The sequence below is a fragment of the Ursus americanus genome, chromosome 7, assembly GCF_024610735.1.
Source record: "Ursus americanus isolate L20-20 chromosome 7, mUrsAme1.1.p, whole genome shotgun sequence".
Taxonomy (NCBI): Eukaryota; Metazoa; Chordata; class Mammalia; order Carnivora; family Ursidae; genus Ursus; species Ursus americanus.
The window spans coordinates 11,914,132-11,937,256 of NC_142133.1; the positions used below are offsets into that span (position 1 = coordinate 11,914,132).

The window sequence follows — 23,125 nt, forward strand, 5'->3', positions numbered from 1 at the left end:
TTTAAAAAGAAAAACCCAAAGTGATCTAACAGATAAAGCAGTCATGGATAGAAAGTGGAATACTAAAAGAATACTTGATCTAAAGGAAAGCAGATAAAGAAGACAAAAGGAATAAAAAACAGATGGAAAAAATAGAAAACAAATAGCAAGATGGTAGACTGAAATCAGCCATATCAAAAATTAGAATAAATGTGAACAGTTTCGAAACAGTTTTCAGACTTTATTAAAAAAAGAAAGATCCAAGTGTATGCCATCTATAAGAAGTGTACTTTAGTTTTCAAATTACATTTACTTTTTTTACCTTTTGTTTTGTAATAATTTTAGTTTAGAGAAAAAAATGCAAAAACAGTACAAAAATTCCCATATACCCTTGACCTAGAGTCTCTTTATTTACCATTTTGCATTTGCTTTATCATTTATTATCTCCCTCTCTACCTCTTCTCTCCTTCCTTTTTCTTCCCTCTCCTCCTCTCTCCTTCTATGTATACATATAATGTATATGTAAGTGTTTTTCTGAATTTTTTGAGAATCAGTTATAGATATGTTGCTCCTTTACTCCTAAAAGCTTTAGAATATTTTTCGTATAAAGAGGGACCTAATTTTATAAAAGCAGAGGATACATATCAAAATAGTAAATTAACACTGACACACATAGTATTATTTAATCTATAAACTTTATTTTCATCTGTCAGTTGTCCCATTATTGGGGTAATTTTTATTTTAAAAAGAAAAGAAATTGTTTTTTGGTCCAAGCCTCAAGCTGGTATCAGTCATATTTAATTTTCATGTCTGTTTAGTCTCAACTTTAATGCGGAACAGTTGATTTGTCTTTTTTAACGACCTTGACATTTTTTTTAAAGTAGAGGCAAACATCCTAGTTTGGGTTTTCTCATGGTTCATTTTAGATTATGCATTTTTGGCAGGAGTATCACTTAAAATTGTGTCTTGCTCAGTTCCTCTGATTATCGGGAGGCACAAGATGTCTGTTTGTTCCATTTTTCCTTTGTAATAAACACCTTGCAAAGAAGTACCTTGAAACCATGTAGATACGCTGTTTGGCATCAAATTCTCACTAGTTATAGCATCCACTGATGAGTCTTGCCTGGAAATTACTGCTCTGTTGATTTTTTTTTTTTTAATTCTATCTTTCTTTCTGTTTTTGTTTGTTGTTGTTGACGTTCTAATGCAAGCAAGCTGTAAAGGTCAAAGTTCACTTTTATCGGTATAGATATCCAATTATTTCACCACCATTTGTTGCAAAGACTGTCTTTTTCCCATTGGATTACCTTAGCACTGTCCTTATAAATCAATTGACCACTTTGTTTGGGTCTATTCTGTATGATTTTCACATGTCCCCATTCATTGAACACTTCCTTACTTTCTGAAACGTCAAGATGTTCCAGGCTTACTTCATAATTTTCCTGCCCCAGCCCTGGAACGTCCACTTCTTCAGAGATTTCATTTTAGTGGAGGATATTTACAAACTAAGATTTGTATGCTTTGTGTACTCATGCTGCAGGGGTATCATTGCAACTGAGGTGTCATTGTCTCTAGACCTTGTTAGAGTTAGGAAGAAATGTTTATGTATGTATGTGTGCACAAACACACATCTGTTTCTGTATCTGTATTAAAAACCAAGAGTTGTTACTGATAACTCCAGTTTTAATACACCACTACACTGTTCCTTCTGCCCTTCCCCTTTTTGTGTCTGTATATTCTCCAGCAAGGAGAAATCTGGCTCCAGTTATCCACAGAATATATAGACTTGATTGCTCAACCCTAGAATACAAATAAATTCGTTTCAGATTGGTTAATTCATACCACCATGAAAAACAAACCTACTAGTTGGAAGTACAGTGTTTAGAATTTATTATTTTGTTCAGTTTGAGTGTATATGGTCAAAATATTTTACTCAAAATTTACATGTATTGTGTGTTCTTCACCTTTCTCTCCATCCTTCTGCCCTGCCCCCTCCACCCTCATCTGCATTGTGGTTATGTTCATTCCAAAGAAAGTTTGGCTCTTTGGTTTCTGGTTGTTTTTTTTTTTTTTTTTTTCATTTGAGATTTTTTTACCTCCATTTTGAAGACTCACTCATTTTAAATATATGAAACAGTAGAATTCAAAAAGTCGGAACTATACAAAAGTGTCAAACACGTGGATTTTTTTTATACCTCTTCTGCAAAAGGAAGCATAGTATATGCTTTTTTGTGCTTTGTTTGATCTACTTAAAAGTATGTCCTATAGAGACCTTTCTCATTATTTTTATGGACTGCAGGGTACCATATTATGTGGACGTGGATTATATATGAGCAATTTGTTTCTAGTATTTTGCAGTTGCGAACAGTGCTTCAAAGAATAGCCTTGTGTATATATGTATTTTCATATTTTTGAAAGTTATCTGCAGAATAGATTCCTACAAATAGGATTTCTGAGTCAAAGGTAAGTGCATATGTAATTCATATTTTGAAAGTACATGGTTAGGTAAATTCCTAGACATGGGATTATTGAGTCAAAAGGTAAATGCATGTGTAGTTTTGTTAGTATTGCCAAATTCTCTTTTAAGAGCTGTGCCAATTTGCATGTCCCACATCAGTGAATTAGAGTCCCTATTTTCCTACAGCTTTTCCTACAGAATATGTTGTCATACTTTTAAATTTTTTCAGTCTGATAGGTGAGAAAGTCTATCGTCATATAGTTTTAGTTTGTCTTTCTCTAATATGAGGTTGTATATCTTTCTACATATTTTATGCCATGCTTATATTTATCTTTTGATATTGTCTGTGCTTATTCTACATATTTTTCTATAGGACCTTTTATCTTTATTCCATTTTAAACCATTTCTTATTAGAGGTAATAGTCCTGTGTTGCAAATATTTTCTCCTTTTCGGTCAGGGAGATTTGATTTTAAAAAGAAACGCACTTTGAGTATAAAAAATGCAAGTAAGTTAAAAGTAAAAAGATGGGGTGGGGAATAACACTATCAGACCAATTAGATTTTAGGACAGGGAATATTATCAGACGTTAAGAGAGACATTTTATCATTGTAAAAGAGATAATTCATCATGAAAATATAACAGTCCTAAGTCTCCATAAGCCGAATATCAGAGCTCCCAGATGCATGAAGAAAAAATAAACAAATTAAGGTAAATTCACAATTATAAATTCACAGTTATAGTTGGAGATTGCAACACTCATCTGTCAATAACTGACAAAATCAGTAAAGGTATAAAAGACTTGAGCAACACTATCAATGAACGTAACCTTATAAATATTTTTCTTCATAGATATTTATTAAACAATACACCCAGGAATCACAGATTATATTCTTTGACATTGCAGAATTAAATTAGAAATCATTGACAGTTTGGGAAATTTTAAAAATTGAAATGAAAGCATGTGACAGAATTCAACATCTATTCATGATTGAAAACACTCAGTAGACTAGGAATAGAGAAGAATTTCCTCAGTCTGATAAAGAGCATCTATGGGAGAGAAAAAAAAAAGCATTATGGTAAAAGATTGAATGCTTTCTTTCTATTGAGAGCAAGAAAAGGATGTCCACTTTAATCAGTTCTACTCAGTATTGTACTGGATATGCTAGTCAGTACATTAAGGCAAAAAATAGAAATAAGAGGCAGATGCGTTTGGGAAGGAAGAAGAGAAAGGTATTTGTCTACAAATAACATGATTGTATACAAGTCCTAAGGAATATGCACAAAAAGCTATGAGAATAAATGAATTTAGTAAGATTGAAAAATACATATAGTCAGTGTCAGGAATTCTATTTCTGTATTACAAGTGCAAAAGTAAAATGTTACAGAAAAATGCCATTTACAGTAGCCTCAAAAGATGTTACATACTTGAGGATAAATTTATGAAAAAATCTTTGAAACCCATACACTGAAAACTATAGTTGAGAGAGTTAGGGGTACCAACCCCCCATGCATTTGAAAATCCACATATAATTTTGACTTTCTAAAAACCTAACTACTGATAGCCTAATGTTGACTAGAAGCCTTACTGATAACGTGAACAGTTGATTAACATATATGTTGTGTGTTTTGTGTATTATGTGCTGTATTCTTATAATAAAGTAAGCTAGAAAAAATATTATTCAGAAAACCTTAAGAGATAATACATTTAAAGTAATATACTGTAAAAAATCCACATATAAGTGGACCCATGCAGTTCAAACCATGTTGCTTAAGGATCAACTAAATATTGTTTCTCTTAGGGGCGCCTGGGTGGCACAGCGGTTAAGCGTCTGCCTTCGGCTCAGGGCGTGATCCCGGCGTTATGGGATCGAGCCCCACATCAGGCTTCTCCGCTATGAGCCTGCTTCTTCCTCTCCCACTCCCCCTGCTTGTGTTCCCTCTCTCGCTGGCTGTCTCTATCTCTGTCTAATAAATAAATTAAAAAATCTTTAAAAATAAATAAATAAATAAATAAATAAATAAATAAATAAATATTGTTTCTCTTAAAGTTATTCCATAAATCCAGCACGCTTTCCTCGCTTTTTCTCATTCTGTTTTCTTTTTGCTCCTCTTATTGGATAATTTCAAATGACCTTTCAGTTCATTGATTCTTTTTTCTGATTGGTCAGATCTGTTGTTGAAGCTTTCTGTTGAATTCTTCAGTCCAGTCATGGTATATTCTTCATCTCTAGGATTTCGGTTTGATTGTTGTTTTACAAACAACAGGTAGTTGTTTTTTGGTTGTTGTTTTTATATATTAAATATAACTCATTTAATAGAAGTCCTTTATTTCTTTGTTGAACTTTTCATTTCATTCATGCATTTTTTTAAATTTTGTTTAGTTGTCTGTGTGTCCTTGCAGAGATGGTTCTTCAATCAGCTTAACTTGGGGTTCTTAATGAGTCAGCTGATAGTGTCCTTGGGCAAGTAGGGCTTACTGTTTGCCCAAGGATGTCACTGGGGCTCTGATGTCAGCAGGGTTGTCACTGGTTGGTAACAGTTGGATAGGACTACTGACTTGGTTCCCTGTCCATGCACAGCTGGAACATGGCCTCCACAGTGCCTGGATTCTCTGCTCATACGAGCTTCTTAGTTGGGCAGGACTGGGTGCTATACTCAGCAGTTAGGCAGGACTATGATTTTGCTTCCCTGCCCGGATGGGGCCATAAAACAGGCTCCATACCATTATGACTTGATGGCTGGGGACCTGAATCTAGCAAAGCTGCCCACCAAGCTCCCTGGCCAGATGGGACCACCAGCTCAGCTCTGCAGGTAAGCTGAGCCATGGGCTGAGTTCTCTGCTCAAGTGCCATTTTAAACAGGGCTGTTTTCTTGGTTGAGCTATGCAGCTTCCCAGATGTTCTAGTTAGGCTTCCTGGTTGGGTGGGGCTGGAGGTTATAGTCAACCCTAAGCAGGTCTTTTAATTTGCTTCCCAGCCCACCTGCTTACAGGTGAGGCTGTAAAACAGGCTCGTGGCTGGTATGGCTCATTGGGTGGGGACCCAAATCATGTGGAAATGTCCACCTAGATCCCTGGCCAGACAGGGCCGCCAGCTTGACTTTGCAGATGGGCATAGCCACTGGCTAGGATCTCCACTTGGGTGTTGTTGCAAGGAGGAGGGCAGTCTTCCAAGTGCTGGTTGCCTGTATATCCTGTCCTCCTCTGTATCCCAATATGATTTCCAGGGGTCAAGACCCACAGATTCACCCCTGTAGATTCCCCCTGTCCTCTTGTGGCAAGACCCAAGTGGGCCTTCTGGGAAGCAACCCATTACACCAAGGGAGCTGGATATCCACCTTGGTCTCTTTCCCTCTGGAGAAACTGTAGGCCCAGGAGACCTATGGCTCAATGCCTGCCTTGGAGAGGTGGCTCAATGCCTGCCTTGGAGAGGTGATGTGATCAGAGTGTAGCCATTCCTCTCCTTTCTAATAGACGGTCCTTTTCAGTCTCTGTGGTCCAGGGAGGTTCTTCACCCTTACCTCTATGTTTTGGAATTTTCACAACAGTGTCTTGTCCATGGATAGTTGCTAATTGATCTTCCTGTGAAGGGGACTGAAGTTAGCAACAACCTATGTCACCATCTCAATGGTATCACTCCCCAAAAGACACCATTTGTAATAGGAAAAGGAGGGACAGGGAGAAGATATTCACAGTACATATATTTGATAAAGGACATGTATCTAGAATCTATAAAGAAGTCTTATAATTCAGTAAGACAAACATCCCAGTATAAAAACTTTGAATAGACACTTTACAAAAGACGATATCTAGTTGAGATACCATGTTATGCCAGTTAGAATGGCAAAATTTGACAAGGCAAGAAACAACAAATGTTGGAGAGGATGTAGAGAAAGGGGATCCCTTTTACATTGTTGATGGGAATGCAAGTTGGGTCAGCCACTTTGGAAAACAGTGTGGAGGTCCCTTAAAAAGTTAAAAATTGAACTACCCTATGACCCAGCAATTGCACTACCGAAAAGAAGGATAGGCCGGTGATAGGTATTAAGGAGGGCACGTATTGCATGGAGCACTGGGTGTTATACGCAAGCAATGAATCATGGAACACTACATCAAAAAAAAAAAAAAAAAAAACAGTATTTTTGCATCTCCTTACCCCCAAGTAAATAATAAGAATAAAAATATTTGAGACTTTCAAACAAATACAATCACTGGAAAGCATAAAATCATGCACTATTCTGTTACAATGTCTCAGATTCTGTCTCTTTGAAATTGGCAGAGTACTATTTTTCACATTATTTCTGCCCCAGTTTATTTTTCAATATTAAAGATTTGCAGACATTTGCTTTCTGTTAATAAATTGCTAAATAATGCCATCCCCTTTGAAAATAAGCATAGCAGCAAACATCTCAGTCAGCTGTGGATACATGTCAGCTATGTTATTGAATTTTTGGTTTTTTTAATAAGGTTATATCTGTGACAACTTGCGTTGTACCCACTCAAACATTAAACTGTTCCTTAGACATAAATCTGCTATTGTTTTGAAAATACACATTTATGAGGGGATCATCTTTTATGCATTGATCCCTCTATCACATTTTGTGAGAAATCTGTAAATGACAATTGTTGGACACTGCTGGACACTGCTTCTGTGGAGCATTTTTTGGGAGGTCTTAGCCCACACAAGGCATAAAAAATGAAAACAAGGTCTAGGGATTTAAAAGGGGACAATTTATCTACAGGGGTAACCCAAGGTAATGACCATTTTGGCAGCACATATAGTGCCAGGAAAATCTAAAGGTATCTGTAGACAAACTGTTAGAATTAACTTGCCAGAGTGACTTGGGGTAAAAGGTCAGTACACAAAAATCAGTAACTTTTTAATACAAAGCAATACCCATGTATATCCAGCTGCCTACTTGACATTTCATCTAGATACGACATCTCAAATTTAAATGTCTAAAACAATAAATACACTTGAACATCTAACCCATCTATCCTTCCTCATCTCTAACCCACTTTTCCCATGTCATGACTCTGTATCCAGTTTCTCAAGCCAAAATTTTAGAATTAAGTTAACCTTGATTTCTCTTCTTTCTCTCACATTCCAAAATCAATCCATCAGCATGACCTGTGGCCTTTAGCTTCCAAATATATTGAGATAAGAGCCACTTCTCACCACCCTGCCTTGTGATCCCCCTAAGACCACTGCTACCATCCCCTCTTGTCTGGACTACTGCAGGACTTCCTGCTTCTACTTTAGGGTTTCTACAATCTCTTCTTGACACAGCATCCAGAATTAACCTTTTCAGATGTGTCATATGTTTTTCCCTTGCAGAAGACACTATAGAGGCTTTTTGTTACACTTAGAATAAAATCCAGATTCCTGCAAGGAGACTTGGCCTTCGTACTTCTCTGATCTCAGCCCCTCCCTCCCATCACTCTGGCCACTTCAGCCCTCTTCCTCAGCATGCCAAGTAGATCTGCTTTCTTCCCCCACATCTCCACCATTCAAGTCTCGGCTCCAACGTCCCTCCTCAGAGAGACCTTCTCTGTTCCTACTGCGTTTGGTTTGTCTTTATTTGTCCCATATTACCTACTATGTTCTGCCTTTGTCTCCCCTACTGGGATGTTAGTGCAATGAGAGCAGGCTCTCTACTTTGTTTTCACTAGACAGCCACTAGACAGCCCCCCCTTGGCATTCATTATATTTGTGTTGAATCAACACAGTGTGTATGGTTTTGTTTTTGTTTTATTTTTACCTTGCCTGGCCACTTTAGACATTTCCATGTACAACTTGGGAAATAGATTCTCAGTTCTATAAAGGGGGAAAAAAAACTGTATCTTAATCTTCTTTATATCTCTAGCATCTAATACAGTCAGTGTTTATATATATGAATTAATGACTTATACACATTTACTTCATGCATTATACTTTTCCCCCTTGATTGGATTAAGATTTTATTGTTTGGGTTTCACACCCTTGAATCTAATGAGCTGATTGGCATCTCTTATTTTAAAGGTGCCCAATAAATAAATAAATATAAATAAATAAATAAATAAAGGTGCCAGAAGGTGCCCCAAAAATAAATAAATAAATAAATAAATAAATAAATAAATAAATAAATAAATAAAGGTGCCAGAGAGTATCCTTGTTATATTCCTAAGAAGAGCAGAAATCAGGAGGGAGTAGATTCTGTACCTCTTGCTGCGTGTGGCTCCTGTCTTGTGGGGAACTATGCCGCCTCTGTCCCAGTGTCTTTAGATTTATGCTTCAGTAAAGTAGAATCTTACATTTGCTGTTTTCCTCCTTGTGTTTTTCCTTTTTTCTGTTCAGCATATTGGGATTATCAAGCTAAAACACCTTAAGACTTTATTGCTTTTAGTGCTTTGATTCTACTACTCAGACTGTTTAATCTTTAAATACTTTAGACTATTTAAAGAACTGAGTTAAGGCCAAATTTCCTATGTATTCTGAATGTCCTTGTCTATTTCTAATGTCTGTCCTGTATTTCCTAAATTAAATTACTATATCATTTGAAGCTTGTGTTCTTCTGAATTGTGTTGATGGAAATAAAGTTTTACAGAATGGTTTTGCTCTAACGTCATTTCTTAAAATACAACAAAAAGATAAACATCTACTATTTAGAAACTGCAGTGGCTTACTGAATTTCTGACTTTCTCTGTACTTAAACAGATGACTTGAGGCATGTGGACATCTCCCCATCCCCCAGGTCATTTCTGTATCTCATCATTGTTAGGTCATGGTGATGACTAGGAGGCTTGCTGTTCAGAAACTGGTTTTAGTGAGAAGTTCTAGTATCAAGTTGGGATAGTGAGAAATACTACTCAAATAGATCAGTGTGTTCTAAAGTCTCAGATGGAAAAGATACTTCAGTTCTTAAAAGTTTCTATCCCCAAAGTCATTTTTATTTAGTTCCTTTGCCACTCTAGTTAAAATGTGATTGTGGTTTTTGTCTGTACACTATATTGTCTGCCAAGTATGTGTAGTTGTGTTGACTATTTATTGTTCATTGTGCATGTATCAAAAAAAATCTAAGTGAACATATTAAGATATATTGTTATCAACTATTTCAACCAAGTAAATTTCAACATTGGGTCTACTTGAGCATTTTTTGTTTTCACATACCTTTGAATAGGAAAAATACTCTTTTTTTTTCTTTTTTAAAAACATACATTTATTGATTTCCTCTAATAAGAAAAGTAACGCACCTTCCCAATAGAACATTAGACTACACTTTGCGTAAAGATACTCTGTTGTGACAAAACTGAAGTGTCTGACTTCAGTTTTGGGATATATATATATATATATTTTAAAGAATTGTTTCTTATGCTCTTTTCTTTTTACTTACAGTATATCTCTGTACCGGGGTAATTGCAGACCTATACGATTTGAGCCACCAATGCTGGATTTCCATGAACAGTAAGTTTAAAATTTTCAGACCATAGTTTCCCATTAAACTATTATGTGTATTTTATGCATGTGTTTGTCTTGCTTTTTACCTGTGTTATCTCTCTGAGAAAGTTACATTTTCAAGTCATCAGGAAAACAGTGTTGTTGAACACGGTTTGAAAATGGGAAGCAAGTATCTATTATGAGTCTAACATATAATACTAACTTTTGAAGTTTGAAAGATACCTAACTAAGTCACTGGATCATGGGATCTTATCTTCAGAAGCAACGTAAAACTTTTAGGTTACTTTTCTGATTAGTAATTCATTTCCACTTCTACTATTTAAAATTTCCCATGTGGATATAGAAAGATATATTATTTATTTGTTTGATTGTGCTTTCAAAGTACAGACTTCTATATATCACCAAATAAATATTATCACTAACCCAAAAGAGCAAACGAAAGAAAATCCTGCAGAAAGACGTGGTTCAACCACAGAATTGCTTCCTCAAACCATATTTCTGGCTTCCCTTCTACCTCTGAGTCTCAGGTTTTGCACATCTGAGATACACTAAGGAAAAAACAAGTCTTTACCTGTATTTGGTTCCAATCTAATTCAGCAAATAGATAAAGAGAACTTTGGTGATATTACTGCTACCACAATGCTACCCTGGTAAACTAGCAGAAAAAAAAAAGAATTTAAAAGGGAAGTGGTGGAGAAACTGTATATAGATCTATTTGATTCAGTAAGTGAAAGTTATAATTTTCTTTATTGTTGTCAAAGTTGTAATTAAGCATTTTTTACTAGTAAACACATTAAGTTTAAGTAATTTATTTACATTCTCAAACCTGGAATAATTAAATACCCTAATTGTATTTGTTCAGAACCATGGTAGAGTAGTTAGAATGGGAGAGTAGCTAGCATAAAAAATAAGGTATCTGATAGCAACTCCCATCTTTTAAGATTATATTCCTACACAGATCATGGATTTTAGCGGTAGGAGTACAGAGAGAAGTTTATGTGGTTCTTTGTGCACTTTAGATGGAATCAGTATCTTGGAATAGTCATTATGTAAGTAAAACTGACTTCTGGGTGTTAGATTTAAAGACCATAAAGTTCAGATGGGAAACATATCACTATCATTTCTGTCTTACAAAAACGGTTTAGGTATACAATGTCAAGATGGCAAGAAGCATAACGTAGAGGCCTTAAGCCAGTCACAGTAATGTGTCGCCCACAGTCTCCTTCTGTCAAATGCAAGATATTTAATAAAACATGGCACATATTTTGATGTCCATAAAAGAGTTCATTATTTTCTAACTACTAGTGAGTTTTCTCTCTACAGTAAAATTCTCTTGGAGTATGTTCGCTTGCCCTAGAGTGGCCCAGAACAGAGACTAACAAACTCCATTCTGAGACTAGGGCATGAGCTGTATTTCTGGTGCCGCATGAGGGCCAGGAGAGGAGGTTGGCATACAACGCCAAAATCATTAGTCTCAAACACAGAGTATTCTTATTGGAAAGCTTAACAGTAACCATTCTAGAGAGATCTTGTCAGAAGTTACACCCAGCTGTTTTTTACTTTATAATTTGTTTTTTGAGAGAGTTTTACAAATTTTATATATCACTTGAGATAAAGACATTTTCAGCTATACAAAATGCCTGAATAGGAGTTGGGAATTTCTGTTCCAAATTATCTCTCCCTGGACCCTTTAAATAATGCCCCACTCCAGAAATAGGAGAAATTGAGGTAAGGTCATGCAAGATTCTGGACTGGTGGTTTTAACCTTTTTTGATCATGGATCTCTTGAGGACTAGATGAAAGCTGTGAACATCTTTGTTCACCTCTCCAAGTGCACACAAAGGCACACAGCGTTGCACATACAGACAGCATTGTGCACACAGGTTAAGGGGTTTTCTAGACAAATCTCTCAGAGTCCATACTGGATTCTTCAGGGGTAGTGAAGAATTCCTGCTCTAGGCCACAGGTTATTAAGTCACTACTACAGAACTTTCTGGGATTTTGCTTATTACACTAGCAGTGCGTGTCCACTGTAGTAAGCTTAGAAAATACTTACCAGGAGAAAGAAGACAGTAAGAAATTACCAGCCATCCAGCCACTCAGAAACATTAACATTGAGCTTTTATCCTTCAAGTCCTTCTTCTGTGCATCTGTATTTATTTATTGAGTCACAAAAAACATAACCGTATTTTCTGAACATAAACTGTTGTATAACCTGCTTTCTAAACATAATACATTGTGCAGTTTTTTCTTTATCGCATTGAATTATCTGTTACTGTCTTTTATGGTATTAAAGAACATCAAATTGTATGGATATATTTGTTCAATTCATTTCTTGTTTTGAATCGTTTTAAACTTTTTGTTCTTACAATCATTGCCGAAACTAACGATTTAAACACGCCTTAACTTTATCCTCAGGAGAGAGTCCTGAGAATGGAGTTGTGATATGAAACGATACGCAGAATATAAAGGTTTTCATTTAATATTTAGGCTAGAGAATAATTTGGTGTCATTAACAAAGAGAACTGATAGGAATAAGCAAATTAACGTATGACTAGAGAGGATATAAATGGGATTTCCTATAAGAGACTGGAACCGAAATCTCATGAGCTGAGAGAAACTGTGAAAGTTTATTGAAGGTGTGCAAATGGACAGGTGAACTCCAGTGCAAACAAGGGCCAGGTAATACAGTGAAGAAAATTACTTGAATCATAGCATGATTTCTTAGTTACAGCACAGGAAAGGTATATGGTAGGTATACTGAATTATTCCATAAGCCAGCAAATGTATTTGCTGCTCCAAAATAGTGGAAACAAAAGAAAAAGAAAACCGATCTACCATCTTAAACTTTTCTGCATCCAGTCTGAGAGCACTGAATGGAGCTGGTTTTATCTCACAAAGGTAGAAGTGGATCTGTAGAAGTAGGAGTTGGAGGCAGATGTGAACACGTGTGTATTAGGCTTCAGTCAGTCAGATTGTATGTGTGTGTGAGTGTATGTATATATGTGTGTATGTGTGTGGAGTTTTTGTGTATTGGCTTATGCAGTTGTGGGAGCAAACCCTAAGTGTACAGGGACAGGCTGTCAGGAAGGGACGATCATGAGTAGGCTGGAATCCCAAGGGCAAGTGCTGAAGCTTGAGGTCCACAGGCAGGCTCTCAGGGAGGATCCTGAGGAAGCAAAGCAGTTGCAGATCCATCTGTTGTTTGGAGTCTGTTAGCTCAGGCAAGGGCTAAGTTCTCTTTGAAAGGGCTTCCAACTAGTTAAGACAAGCCTACCTAATCTCTCTTTTAATTAATTTAAAGTCATCTGATTAGGGACTTGAATTACATCTGCAGAACCTCTTCCCAGCAGCACCTGCATTGGTATTTGAGTGAATAACTGGGAGAAGTTACACTGTATGCTACAAAATGGCGGCTGCCTCCCTTCCGTGTTCCATTCTCAGGAGAAAGCATCACACATAACCCACCTGAAGCAGAAATGTATGTGGGAATTCTGGGGACTGTAGTTCAGCCCACTCAAGTTGATAGACCACAGATGATATAACCAGATGGATGTAAGCAGAGAGGTTCCTAAATTTAGAACTTTGACCCTAGAAGATCATAGGCAATGTGACTGGAAGAATTTGCCTAGCCATTTTAGAGCTAAGTTTCTTTTTATGAGTAGAAATTCTAGTACAAAGAAAGTGAAGTTGTGCATTTTCACTGCAGAAGGTAAATTATTGGTGGGTTAGGAAGTAACTGATTGCCGGAAGAAATCAAGAGAGATTTTAGAGTACACCCTCCTTTAAAGTTATTGTATGTTTGGCTTTCTTCCATTCTCAGAAGCATAAAGCTTACTTGATTGGAATTTTTTCCTGCATTGACCACTTGTCTTTTTGCCTCCAAAAATCCCTGCTCTTTGTTAAATAAAGTATTATTATGTGGAAAAAATCAGATTAGAATACCTTAGTACGGAGTGGCCCCCTTTCATGCCCGTTAGTTACCTATTCAGCATCCCCCCTCACCTTTTTGTTAATACAACCCCAGGTTTTTTCAGTTATCCAGCCCTAAGGAAAAGTGACCTGTCTCCTCCAGCTCAGGAGTATTCCTGATTAATCTGAGTCATTGTAATACTCCCATTCTTGTTTATGATCAGTTCAGGGGTGGACATGTGACCCAGTTCTACCCAATAATATGAGGTTGGGTCTACTAAAGGATTTCTGGGAATACGGTTTGTTTGTTTTTTTCCACCAACTCTAAAAAAGAGACGTAAGAAAGAATTTCCCGTCTTCCATGCTGGATGCTGTCTGCATGCGATGCCTGGGATACTATGGCAGCCATCTTACAATCCATCAGAGGTGTTAGGCTGAGAATAAAACCAGCAAAATTTGTCTGAGAGTAGAAAAATGGAAAGAACTTGCGTCCTTGATAATAGTGTTGAACTGCAGAATTAATTGACCCTGGAACTGCCGTACTTTAGATTTTTTGTTAGGTGACCTTAATAATCTTGTCTTTCTTGGTCTCTTGTAGAGTACGTGGCACCACTGACTTCCTCCTTCTCTGATCTTTCTTGGCCTCTACCCTTGTGAACTACTCTGTGTTTTCTTCCTGTGTCTTAAGCCATTTTTTCTTAGTTTCTTTCAGGATTTTGTTCCCTCTCTATCCCCTAACTATAGCTGCTTCTCTTTCCTCAGCCTCTTTCAGGCAGTTCCACACTCTCTCATGGGGTGCTCTCTTCCATACCCTTGGCATATGCCTATGGTTTCTGAACCTGTGTCTCGCCCCTCTTCCCAAACACTTACCTTTGTCTCCAGCAACACCTTAAAGTCAATGTGCCCTGCTCTTGCTTTTTTTGGAAATTGGAAATTTTCTATTTCCAATCTCCATGAATGGAATAAATCAGTCACCAAAGCCAAAAATCCTAATGTTTCCTGGATTCTTTCCTTTACCTCAAAGCACTCCATCCCTTCCCCCACCAAATCCATTACCAGAATTCTATCAACTTTTCATGTTTGCTCTTCTCTAACCTTTATTTCTTACCCTTCTCCTCTTAATTCAGGGCCTCATCACTTCTTATCTAGACTCTTACCATATGCCTGCCATTTTCCAATTTACGATCAGTACTGTCAAAAGGGAAATCTTTTTACTATCCAAATCTAATCATGTCATTTCCTATACTCTTTCCCACAAAAAAATCTTTTGATGGTTTCCTAATGTCTTTAGGATAGATGCTAAATTTCTCAACATAAAATATGTCCTTTACCTTTCTTATAAGCCTCCCCACCCTAAGCCACCCCTGTGGACAACTACTTTCCATGTCTTGAAGTAAGTGACCTTTCTAAGCTCTAGGCGTGTTGTACACACTTTGAGTCTCCCCTCTAAAAAGAATTGTATGGATGCTTTCATATAATCAAAACAAAGGAGAAAGAACAGGTAATGGATATACTCTTACCCTAAATTCAGTAATTAAGATTTTTGCCATATTTATATTTTTGTCAATTTTAAATCATTTGAAAGTAGACATAATAACATTTTATTCCTGTACTCTTCCACACGCATTTCCATATATAAGGACATTCTACATAACTACACTATCACTATTCATATTGTAAGAAAATTAACAATAATTACAGAGTGCCTTTATTCCCTCTGTTTTGGTCAGTGATTCAGTTGTTTGGTTCTAAGTGATAGAAATCTGACTGAAACTAGATGAGGCAAAAATGAACATGTATTGGAAGGAATACCGAGGCCCGTAATAAATCTACAGAAAGGTCGGAAGTGCAACGGTGATCCAGGGACAACAGGATCCATGGTATCCACCAGCACCAGGAGTCTTCTCTGTCTCGCAGCTCTGCCTTACTCTGTATTGGCTTATTCTCTCCTACTGCCAAGATCTTTTTCCTACAATGATGAGAACAAATCTACTGAGCGCTCTTCAGACTCCGATTCTGTAGCCTCCCTCCATCACAGCATAGAACTTCTTTTTCCTTAGTTTGAAAAATCTCCAGAGAGTGCAGTCATCACCCATGCTTAGATCAGGTATCTACCCCATCAGTCAAACAAGGGGGGCATTTGATAGTGAACATGTTTTCTGGGTGTTGTCCTGTGTTTATCAGGGTTTTACCCGGTGAAGAGAAATTGTACGTACAGTGGGCAATTACTCCAGCTGAATTCCACTACAACCTCCTTGGCCTGTTGAATCCCTAATGGCCTTCAGTACTATAGAGTATAGCTCTCTCTCTGTAGCAGACCTTCCCCAGCCTGCCTAGCGAGGTAGAAACTGCCTTCTCTCTGCTTCCATGTGTTGTGTTCACCCCACAGAAGTGGAATGGATCCCTACCTAAAATTTGGTTCAGCAGTCAAGACTGATGACATCACATGCACACACCTGAGGAGGGTGCAGAAATGTTTGTTATACTCACATAATAAAGCATTCTGGGGAGACGAGGGTGGGCTCCCAAAGCGCAAGTGGGAAAAATGGCCTGAGAGCAGAGAGGGGAGACCGGCTTACTTTTATTGTGGTTGGGGGTGAGGCTGGGGCAGACTTGAAAAGTTTGAGCTTCTCACTGCATCTAAGAGCGAGAGTACAGGCTTTCTTATTGGCTTGCCCAGTTATGGGATATGAGATAAGGAGACACTGTGGGGCTTGAAAACTGTCAGTAATCAAACATCAAAAATAGAATCAGAGTCTTCATTACTCATGACATCTACTAACTTCCGTCAGCACGCACGCTGGTTATTGCTTTAATAGTCTGTTTAGATGTCTGCTTCCCTTCCAGGCCAGGCTATGAAGATAATTCACTTATCTTTGTATCTCTGGCACATATTTCATACTTAACACTTACATACAGTACATTATCTTTAAGTCCAACAAGATTGCCTGTTGATTTCTTCATTTCAGTTAAATTAACTTTACATTTTCAAGTGTTTTTGCCAGACTATGTTGAACATTTGCTGTGCCTTTTCTTCTTGATCTGGCAGTGTATTGACTTAATGCCCATGCTGTAAATGTTTCATTGACTTGATATGTATAGCAGTCATGTTAGGACTTGAGAAGAATATCCTTAACAGAACACTATAATTTTTTTTCCAAAAATTGTTATCAGAGTTATCATTGCTTACCACCTTGACTCATGCACTGAAGTTTTGCCTTATGTGCTTGTGGTCTTTTTGCTAAACCAGAAGTCACTCATAATTTTAAAATACCCTTTCCAGTACCTGGAAAAGCTTTAAATTGGATAGAATTTACCATTCTAAGTTGCATCTGATGGTCATCCAGGGCTTCTGGGAGAGTTTCACGCCCTTTAGCGAGGATGCGGCTCCAGGACATACCCTGACCACCTTCCAAACCCCTCTGTACTCACTCCTCTCACGACACTGAGCATCCCTACTGCCCTCTAGAGCTTCTTTCACAGTAAATCAAGTTAACTTTCTTCAGAAATAGGCTTTCTTTGTTTTTCATCCATTACATTTAAATTTATTCTTTAATTCGACCTCTTTCCCCTTCTCCCTCCCTTCCCTGCTCTCTCTGTAACAATTAGTTGGAACAGTCTGGGCATGACCACCTCCCCCCATCCCTCTGCACCCCTCTTAGTTATTTATGCCATGCTGTTAAATATTTTTCTGTTTCCATAACAACTCCTTTTTTCAGACATTTATTGTGAAAGATGTTTTGGGTGGAAACTTGGTTTACTGAGTTCTTTGGTTTATGTAATTATTAAGTGCAGAAAATCTTGATTTCAAATCTAAAGCTTAAAATGGAGACCTAATTAATGGCTTAAAAAATGGAAGTTATTGAATAGTCTGTTGCTAAAAACAGAGGTCTTTATTTTCAAGTTAAATTCAGTTCATGGAAGGTGTTTCTTATCACTTTTTCATATTCTGATAAAATCAAGTAGGTTCTCTTTTCTAAAGGGATGTTTGGTTTCTTTTTGCTTTTTTAGTTTCTAGCTGTTCCACCAGCAGTCCCCTCAGCCCCCAATCTCAAATGTGTCTAAGAAGGTGCTCGGATTTTGTGGTAATTGAGTGCTACAAAGTCCTGCATATTGATTTCGGCCCAGTTTCCTGCCAAAAGTTGTGTTCAGTAGGGTGCTGTGTCACTGTCATTCATAAGGTTTGTCCGAGGGTAGTTGCTCAGCCATTTCTTCAGCTGTTTCCTGGCATTGCGTTGTCTTTCTGTGGCATGGGAAACTTGCCACTGAGCACAAAATTGCGGCTTACTTTCCAGGCTGGTCTCTAGTTCATAGCTCCTTCTCCCTAATTCTTTTGCACCTCAGACTCTTCTGGAATATGGACAGTCAGGAGCTGTGCACAAACAGCACATAGAACAGCCATGTATATTTGATTCTGCTTGGTTTATCTATAAATAATTCATAGCCTCCCCTTTGGCCCTCCTGCTGTCTTTGGAGTAGCTGACAGTAGAAACAGAACCAGTGCTGCAGACATTTGAAAATCTTTGTTTTATTTTTGAATCTTACCTGTCTAGCCAAGCAGTCATACATGCTGCTTATGGCAAGCAGAATTCTAAGATAGCCCCCCAAATCCTGGCCTCCAAGATGCACACACACTCCCAATCAAACACTAATCTAGATGTTGCTGTAAAGGGTTTTGGAAATGTAATTAAGGTCCCAATTCAGTTGACCTTTAAGGTAGGGAGATAATCTTGGGCCCGGAGCCGATGTCATGAGCCCTCAACATTTGGCTGTAGCAGTCATAGACAGAAATGCAGTGGTTTCAAGCATGAGAGGCGTTTGATGTGAAGGAGTTTCTTGTGCCGGTTTGGAAATGGAGAGGGCCATATGCAAGGGACTGAGAGCAACCTAAATATCACCAATAACCTGCCTGAGCCTAGAAGAGGACTTTGAGCTTGGTGAGTGAGACCCTGAGCACATCACCCAGTCACGCTGGGCCTGGACTTCAGACTTAAAGACTTGTAAGACAATAAATGGGTATCACTTTAAGCCTCTAAGTTTGTGGTAATTTGTTATGTTGCAGAAAACTAAGGCACTGTTTATTTATTTACTAGTAAGCACGCATTAGTACTTAACCAAAGTTTTCCGTGATTTAGTGTGACTTCTCTTTTAAGTCTCCCACTTTATCATAGATTCTGTTCACATCCCCAAGGGAACTGAGGAGAGGGAGGGCCAGGGGAAGCTGTTTATATGAGGCCTGTTCAGGGAGGACTCCCTCTGCTTCCTGTGGCGTGGACTGCCCAGAGCGGCAGGAAGCCTGCTCTGTCTGAGCCTGCATAACTAGAGTAGCCTACTGACACCCTTCCTGAGATCTTTCCTTTGCTCCTCATACTCCGAACCTCTTTGAACAGCATAAGTAGAAAACCTGTCTCCTCTGAGCAAAGGTTCATTTCTGTAGGGTGTGGCCAGGGCCTTTCCTCTTTGATCCCTGGAAAAAAAAGGGCAAGGCAACCCTCAGCAGCATTGCACATCAACCATTCTGATCCACTTGCTGCTTCCAGGCTCCAAGTACTTTCCAGCTTGCTTCCTTACCCGAAGTCCTCTCCTGCAGCAGTCCATCTTCAATCCTGTCTTCTTGAAGGATCCCCCAAACTACCTGTCCATCTTATACTCTGTCTTCTTTATCTTAACTGAGATTGATTATACTGAGAACACAAGAGGGAAAATATTAAGTAAATCAAATTCATAGGGAGGTGAATGACTGGTTGCCAGTTAGCCTACAGAACACTTGAATTGTGAAAGAGCATATTTATTGATGAAAGCTTGTTAGTGGTAAACTTTCAGGATGTAAGGCCATTTTTATTTCTGTGTACTGTTGTTCTATATATATCTACATAAAGCTTGAGGGAAAATAATTTTATCTTCCATACTGTCTTTATACAGCTTCTCCCTGTAGCATCATGCCCAAAATTTGAGGCCCCAGCTGGATCTGTACCCACTTCCCTACTTTCATGGTCCTGTGACACCCCCCCACACACACACCTGGGATTGATGAGCCTGTTGATTAAGGGGTCTAGCTCCTTTTACCAGAGGCAAGAGGAATTCCACTAAAGTTTGAAGAGCTTCTGAGGGCACTCAGCTTCCTACTTCCTAACCCTAAATGTATTGTTATAAGCCTCTCTGTGGATACCCCTCCATCCCTGCCTCAGGACCAAGTCCTGATTCCACCTTTGTGTTTTTTCCTCATGGTTGGACTATTAAGCCACAGAAAGATTTTGGACCTTGTAGTGGCTGGGCTGTAAGCCATGGAATGATTTTGGACCAGCTTTTTGGTTCCACATCCTTCCCGCTTGTGGCAAGAAGTGGTAGCATCTGCATTGATTAGCTCTCAGAAGGGGAATAAGACTTGGTGTTTAGTCCTTAGAGGCACTGGAAAACATTAACCACAACAGCAAAACTTCACGTCATCATTATAAAGAAATTATCAAATGATGTGTAAAATAAACCACAGTACAGACCATTATCAAAACCATTAAAATGTGTTAAATGTTACAAAAGACAGTGAATAATTCTTATTTACATGATTGGTGAACCTTCCGCAGATGAATCTGACTTTTCTGTGTGATATGGAAGAAGAGACTGTTATCCCATTTTAGAAATGATAAAAATGTTGAAAATAATCAAGATTAAACTGTAGATAAAGCTGCAGAACTGAGTAAAATGGTGATAAATTAGATTTTGATGTTGATTTAGATAATAGAATTCATTATGAAAAGTGAAATAATGTGACTGTATTAAGTCAGTTTGAATACATGAAATTCTGACCAACTTCTAACTTTAAGGATTAAAAAAAAAAAAGACTGAAGTCCTAATGAGGAAGTTAGACAAAAACCTATAAGGAAACAGACTAAAATTTCTACTTGGACAAAAAAAAATCACCTTTGAGCTTATTTTTTGTAACGTTTAATTATAATACTTCCTACCCTGAGTTCTGTAATATTCTATTTTATGTAACATTTGTTAAAGTACTTTCAAAATTGAATTCTTGAGAGATCATATTTAATATATGGGTATATGGGGCTCACTCTGACTAAATAGGATTGAGCATTATACAGTTATATAAGAATCAACTATAAAAATAAGCCAACATCATTATGAAGCTGGCTCAAATATAGGCCTTCAGCAAATACCTTTTGATTCATTGACCTCAAGTAAACAATTCACATAGCAAAACCATCTTGACTGATGAGGTCACTCTAAACAAATGAGGGGGAAAAAAAAAACCCTCTAAATGCTTTATTCTCATTTTATGTGATGATGCTTAACAACTGTAGAGTAGTGTTACTTTCCAGAGTATTCTCATTACTTTACCATATCACTATCTTTACCTTTTTTCATGAAATAACGCACACAGAAAAATGCATAAGATATATATGTAGTTTTACATCTGTCACCCATGTAGGTATTATTATATATTTTTAGTTTATGTAATTATATTTTAGTATCCAAATATTGTGATATAGCTCATTCTGGGGGGGGGGCGTTTGGCTTTATTGAGATGTAATTGACATGTGACATTGTATAAGTTTAAGGTACACAACATGTTAATTTGGTATCCTTATATATTGCAAATATATAGTAGGGTATAGTATATAACCCCCACTGCTGGGTTAGCTAACACCTTCATCACATCACTTAATTGCCACTTCTCTTTTGTGGTGAGAGCATTAAGCATTTTAGCAACTTTCAAGTATATAATACAGTATTAACAACTGTAATTGCTATGCTGGACATTAAATCCCTAGAACTACTCATCTTCTAAGTAGGAGTTTGTACCCTGACAAACATGTCTCTGTTTCTATGAGTTCAGCCTTTTTAGATTACGCATATAAGTGATGTACAGTGTTTGTCTTTCTCTGTCTGACTTCATTTAACATAATGCCCTCAAGGACCACCATGTTGTTACAAGTGGCAGGATGTTCTTTCTCATAGCCGAATAATATTCTACTGTATATATACATACCATATCTTCTTTATCCATTCATCTGCTGACAGTCACTTTGGTTATTTCCATATTTTGGCTATTGTGAACAATGCCGCAGTGAACATGGGAGTGCAGATATCTCTTCGAGATCCTGTTTTCATTTCCTCTGGATATGGGAAGAAGTGAGATCGCTGGATCATATGGTAGTTCTTTTTAACTTTTGAGGAACCTCCATACTGTTTTCCTTAGTGGCTGCATAGTTCATTCTATTTCTTGCCTTTTTTTTCCTAAAGATTTTATTTATTCAACAGAGAGAGAGCGAGCACAAGAAGGGGGAGCAGCAGGCAGAGGGAGACAGAGAAGCGGACTCCCCGCTGAGCAAGGACATGGGGCTTGATCCCAGGACCCTGAGATCATGACCTGAGCCGAAGGCAGACGCTTAACCAACTGAGCCACACAGGGGCCCCTGTTTCTTACCTTTTTAAAGGTCCATTTTTGTTAGGTGTCCATCTGTTCTCTTATTTCTAACCATAGCAAAGTATCCACATTTTACCCATAACTCTTCAGTGACTAAACACATTGCCTCTGATACCCTACCACCACAAACAGCCCTGCAATGATATCCTCTTACAGGATCACTTATGGACTGTCATGAGAATTCTTTTGAAATATAAGGCCAGGAGTGGAATGCATAGGTCATAGAGTGTGAGTACACTTCACTATCTAGATAGCCTGATTGCTTTTGTGAATATCTGTGCCACTTTATACCCCTAAGAGCAGTGCAAGTGCATTCCTGTAGTTCCACATCCTCTATATTGGCACCAACACTTAACATTAGCCAACTTTCTAATTTTGCTAGTTAAACAGGGATAACGTGATACTTCATTGTTAATTTTGTATTTCTCTGATTGCTGTTAAGTTAGAGTATCCATCTCTTTATATTTTCCCAGTGGAAGTCTGGTTAAGCTGATTCCTATCTTTTTTTGATATGTCCCATTAACCTTTGAACATTCTTTGCTTTCTGATTCAGTAACACATTTTGGACTTCCTTCTCTTTTCCTTGTCCTAGACCTGTAATTAGCCAAAAGTACAAGAAGTCCTGGTTTCTTTTAATGGGGAATAACATTTCAAACCCATATCTGGACACCAAGTGTACTTAATGCTCTGGGTGTCATCGCTTCTAGGCTTGTGTGAACAGATCTGTGGAGAAGCATATGCATACATATAAATGCATATATGTAGAGGCACCTGGATAGCTCAATCAGTTAAGCATCCATCTCTTGATTTCAGCTCAGGTCATGATCTCACGGTTGTGAGTGGGGCTCCACACTGGGCATGGAGCTTGCTTAAGATTCTCTCTCTCGCTCTCCCTGTGC

General features: G+C 37.9%; 1 protein-coding gene across 2 annotated transcripts in view; it reads left to right on the plus strand.

Moving 5' to 3' along the window:
* Positions 1-23,125, plus strand: part of TMEM131 (transmembrane protein 131) — a 234,989-nt gene that overhangs the window by 97,061 nt on the left and 114,803 nt on the right. For both annotated transcript variants that reach the window (XM_087863335.1, XM_045771747.2), the window contains exon 4: positions 9,812-9,880. In XM_087863335.1, the coding sequence (XP_087719461.1) occupies positions 9,812-9,880 (69 nt within the window). The remainder of the gene's footprint in view (positions 1-9,811; positions 9,881-23,125) is intronic.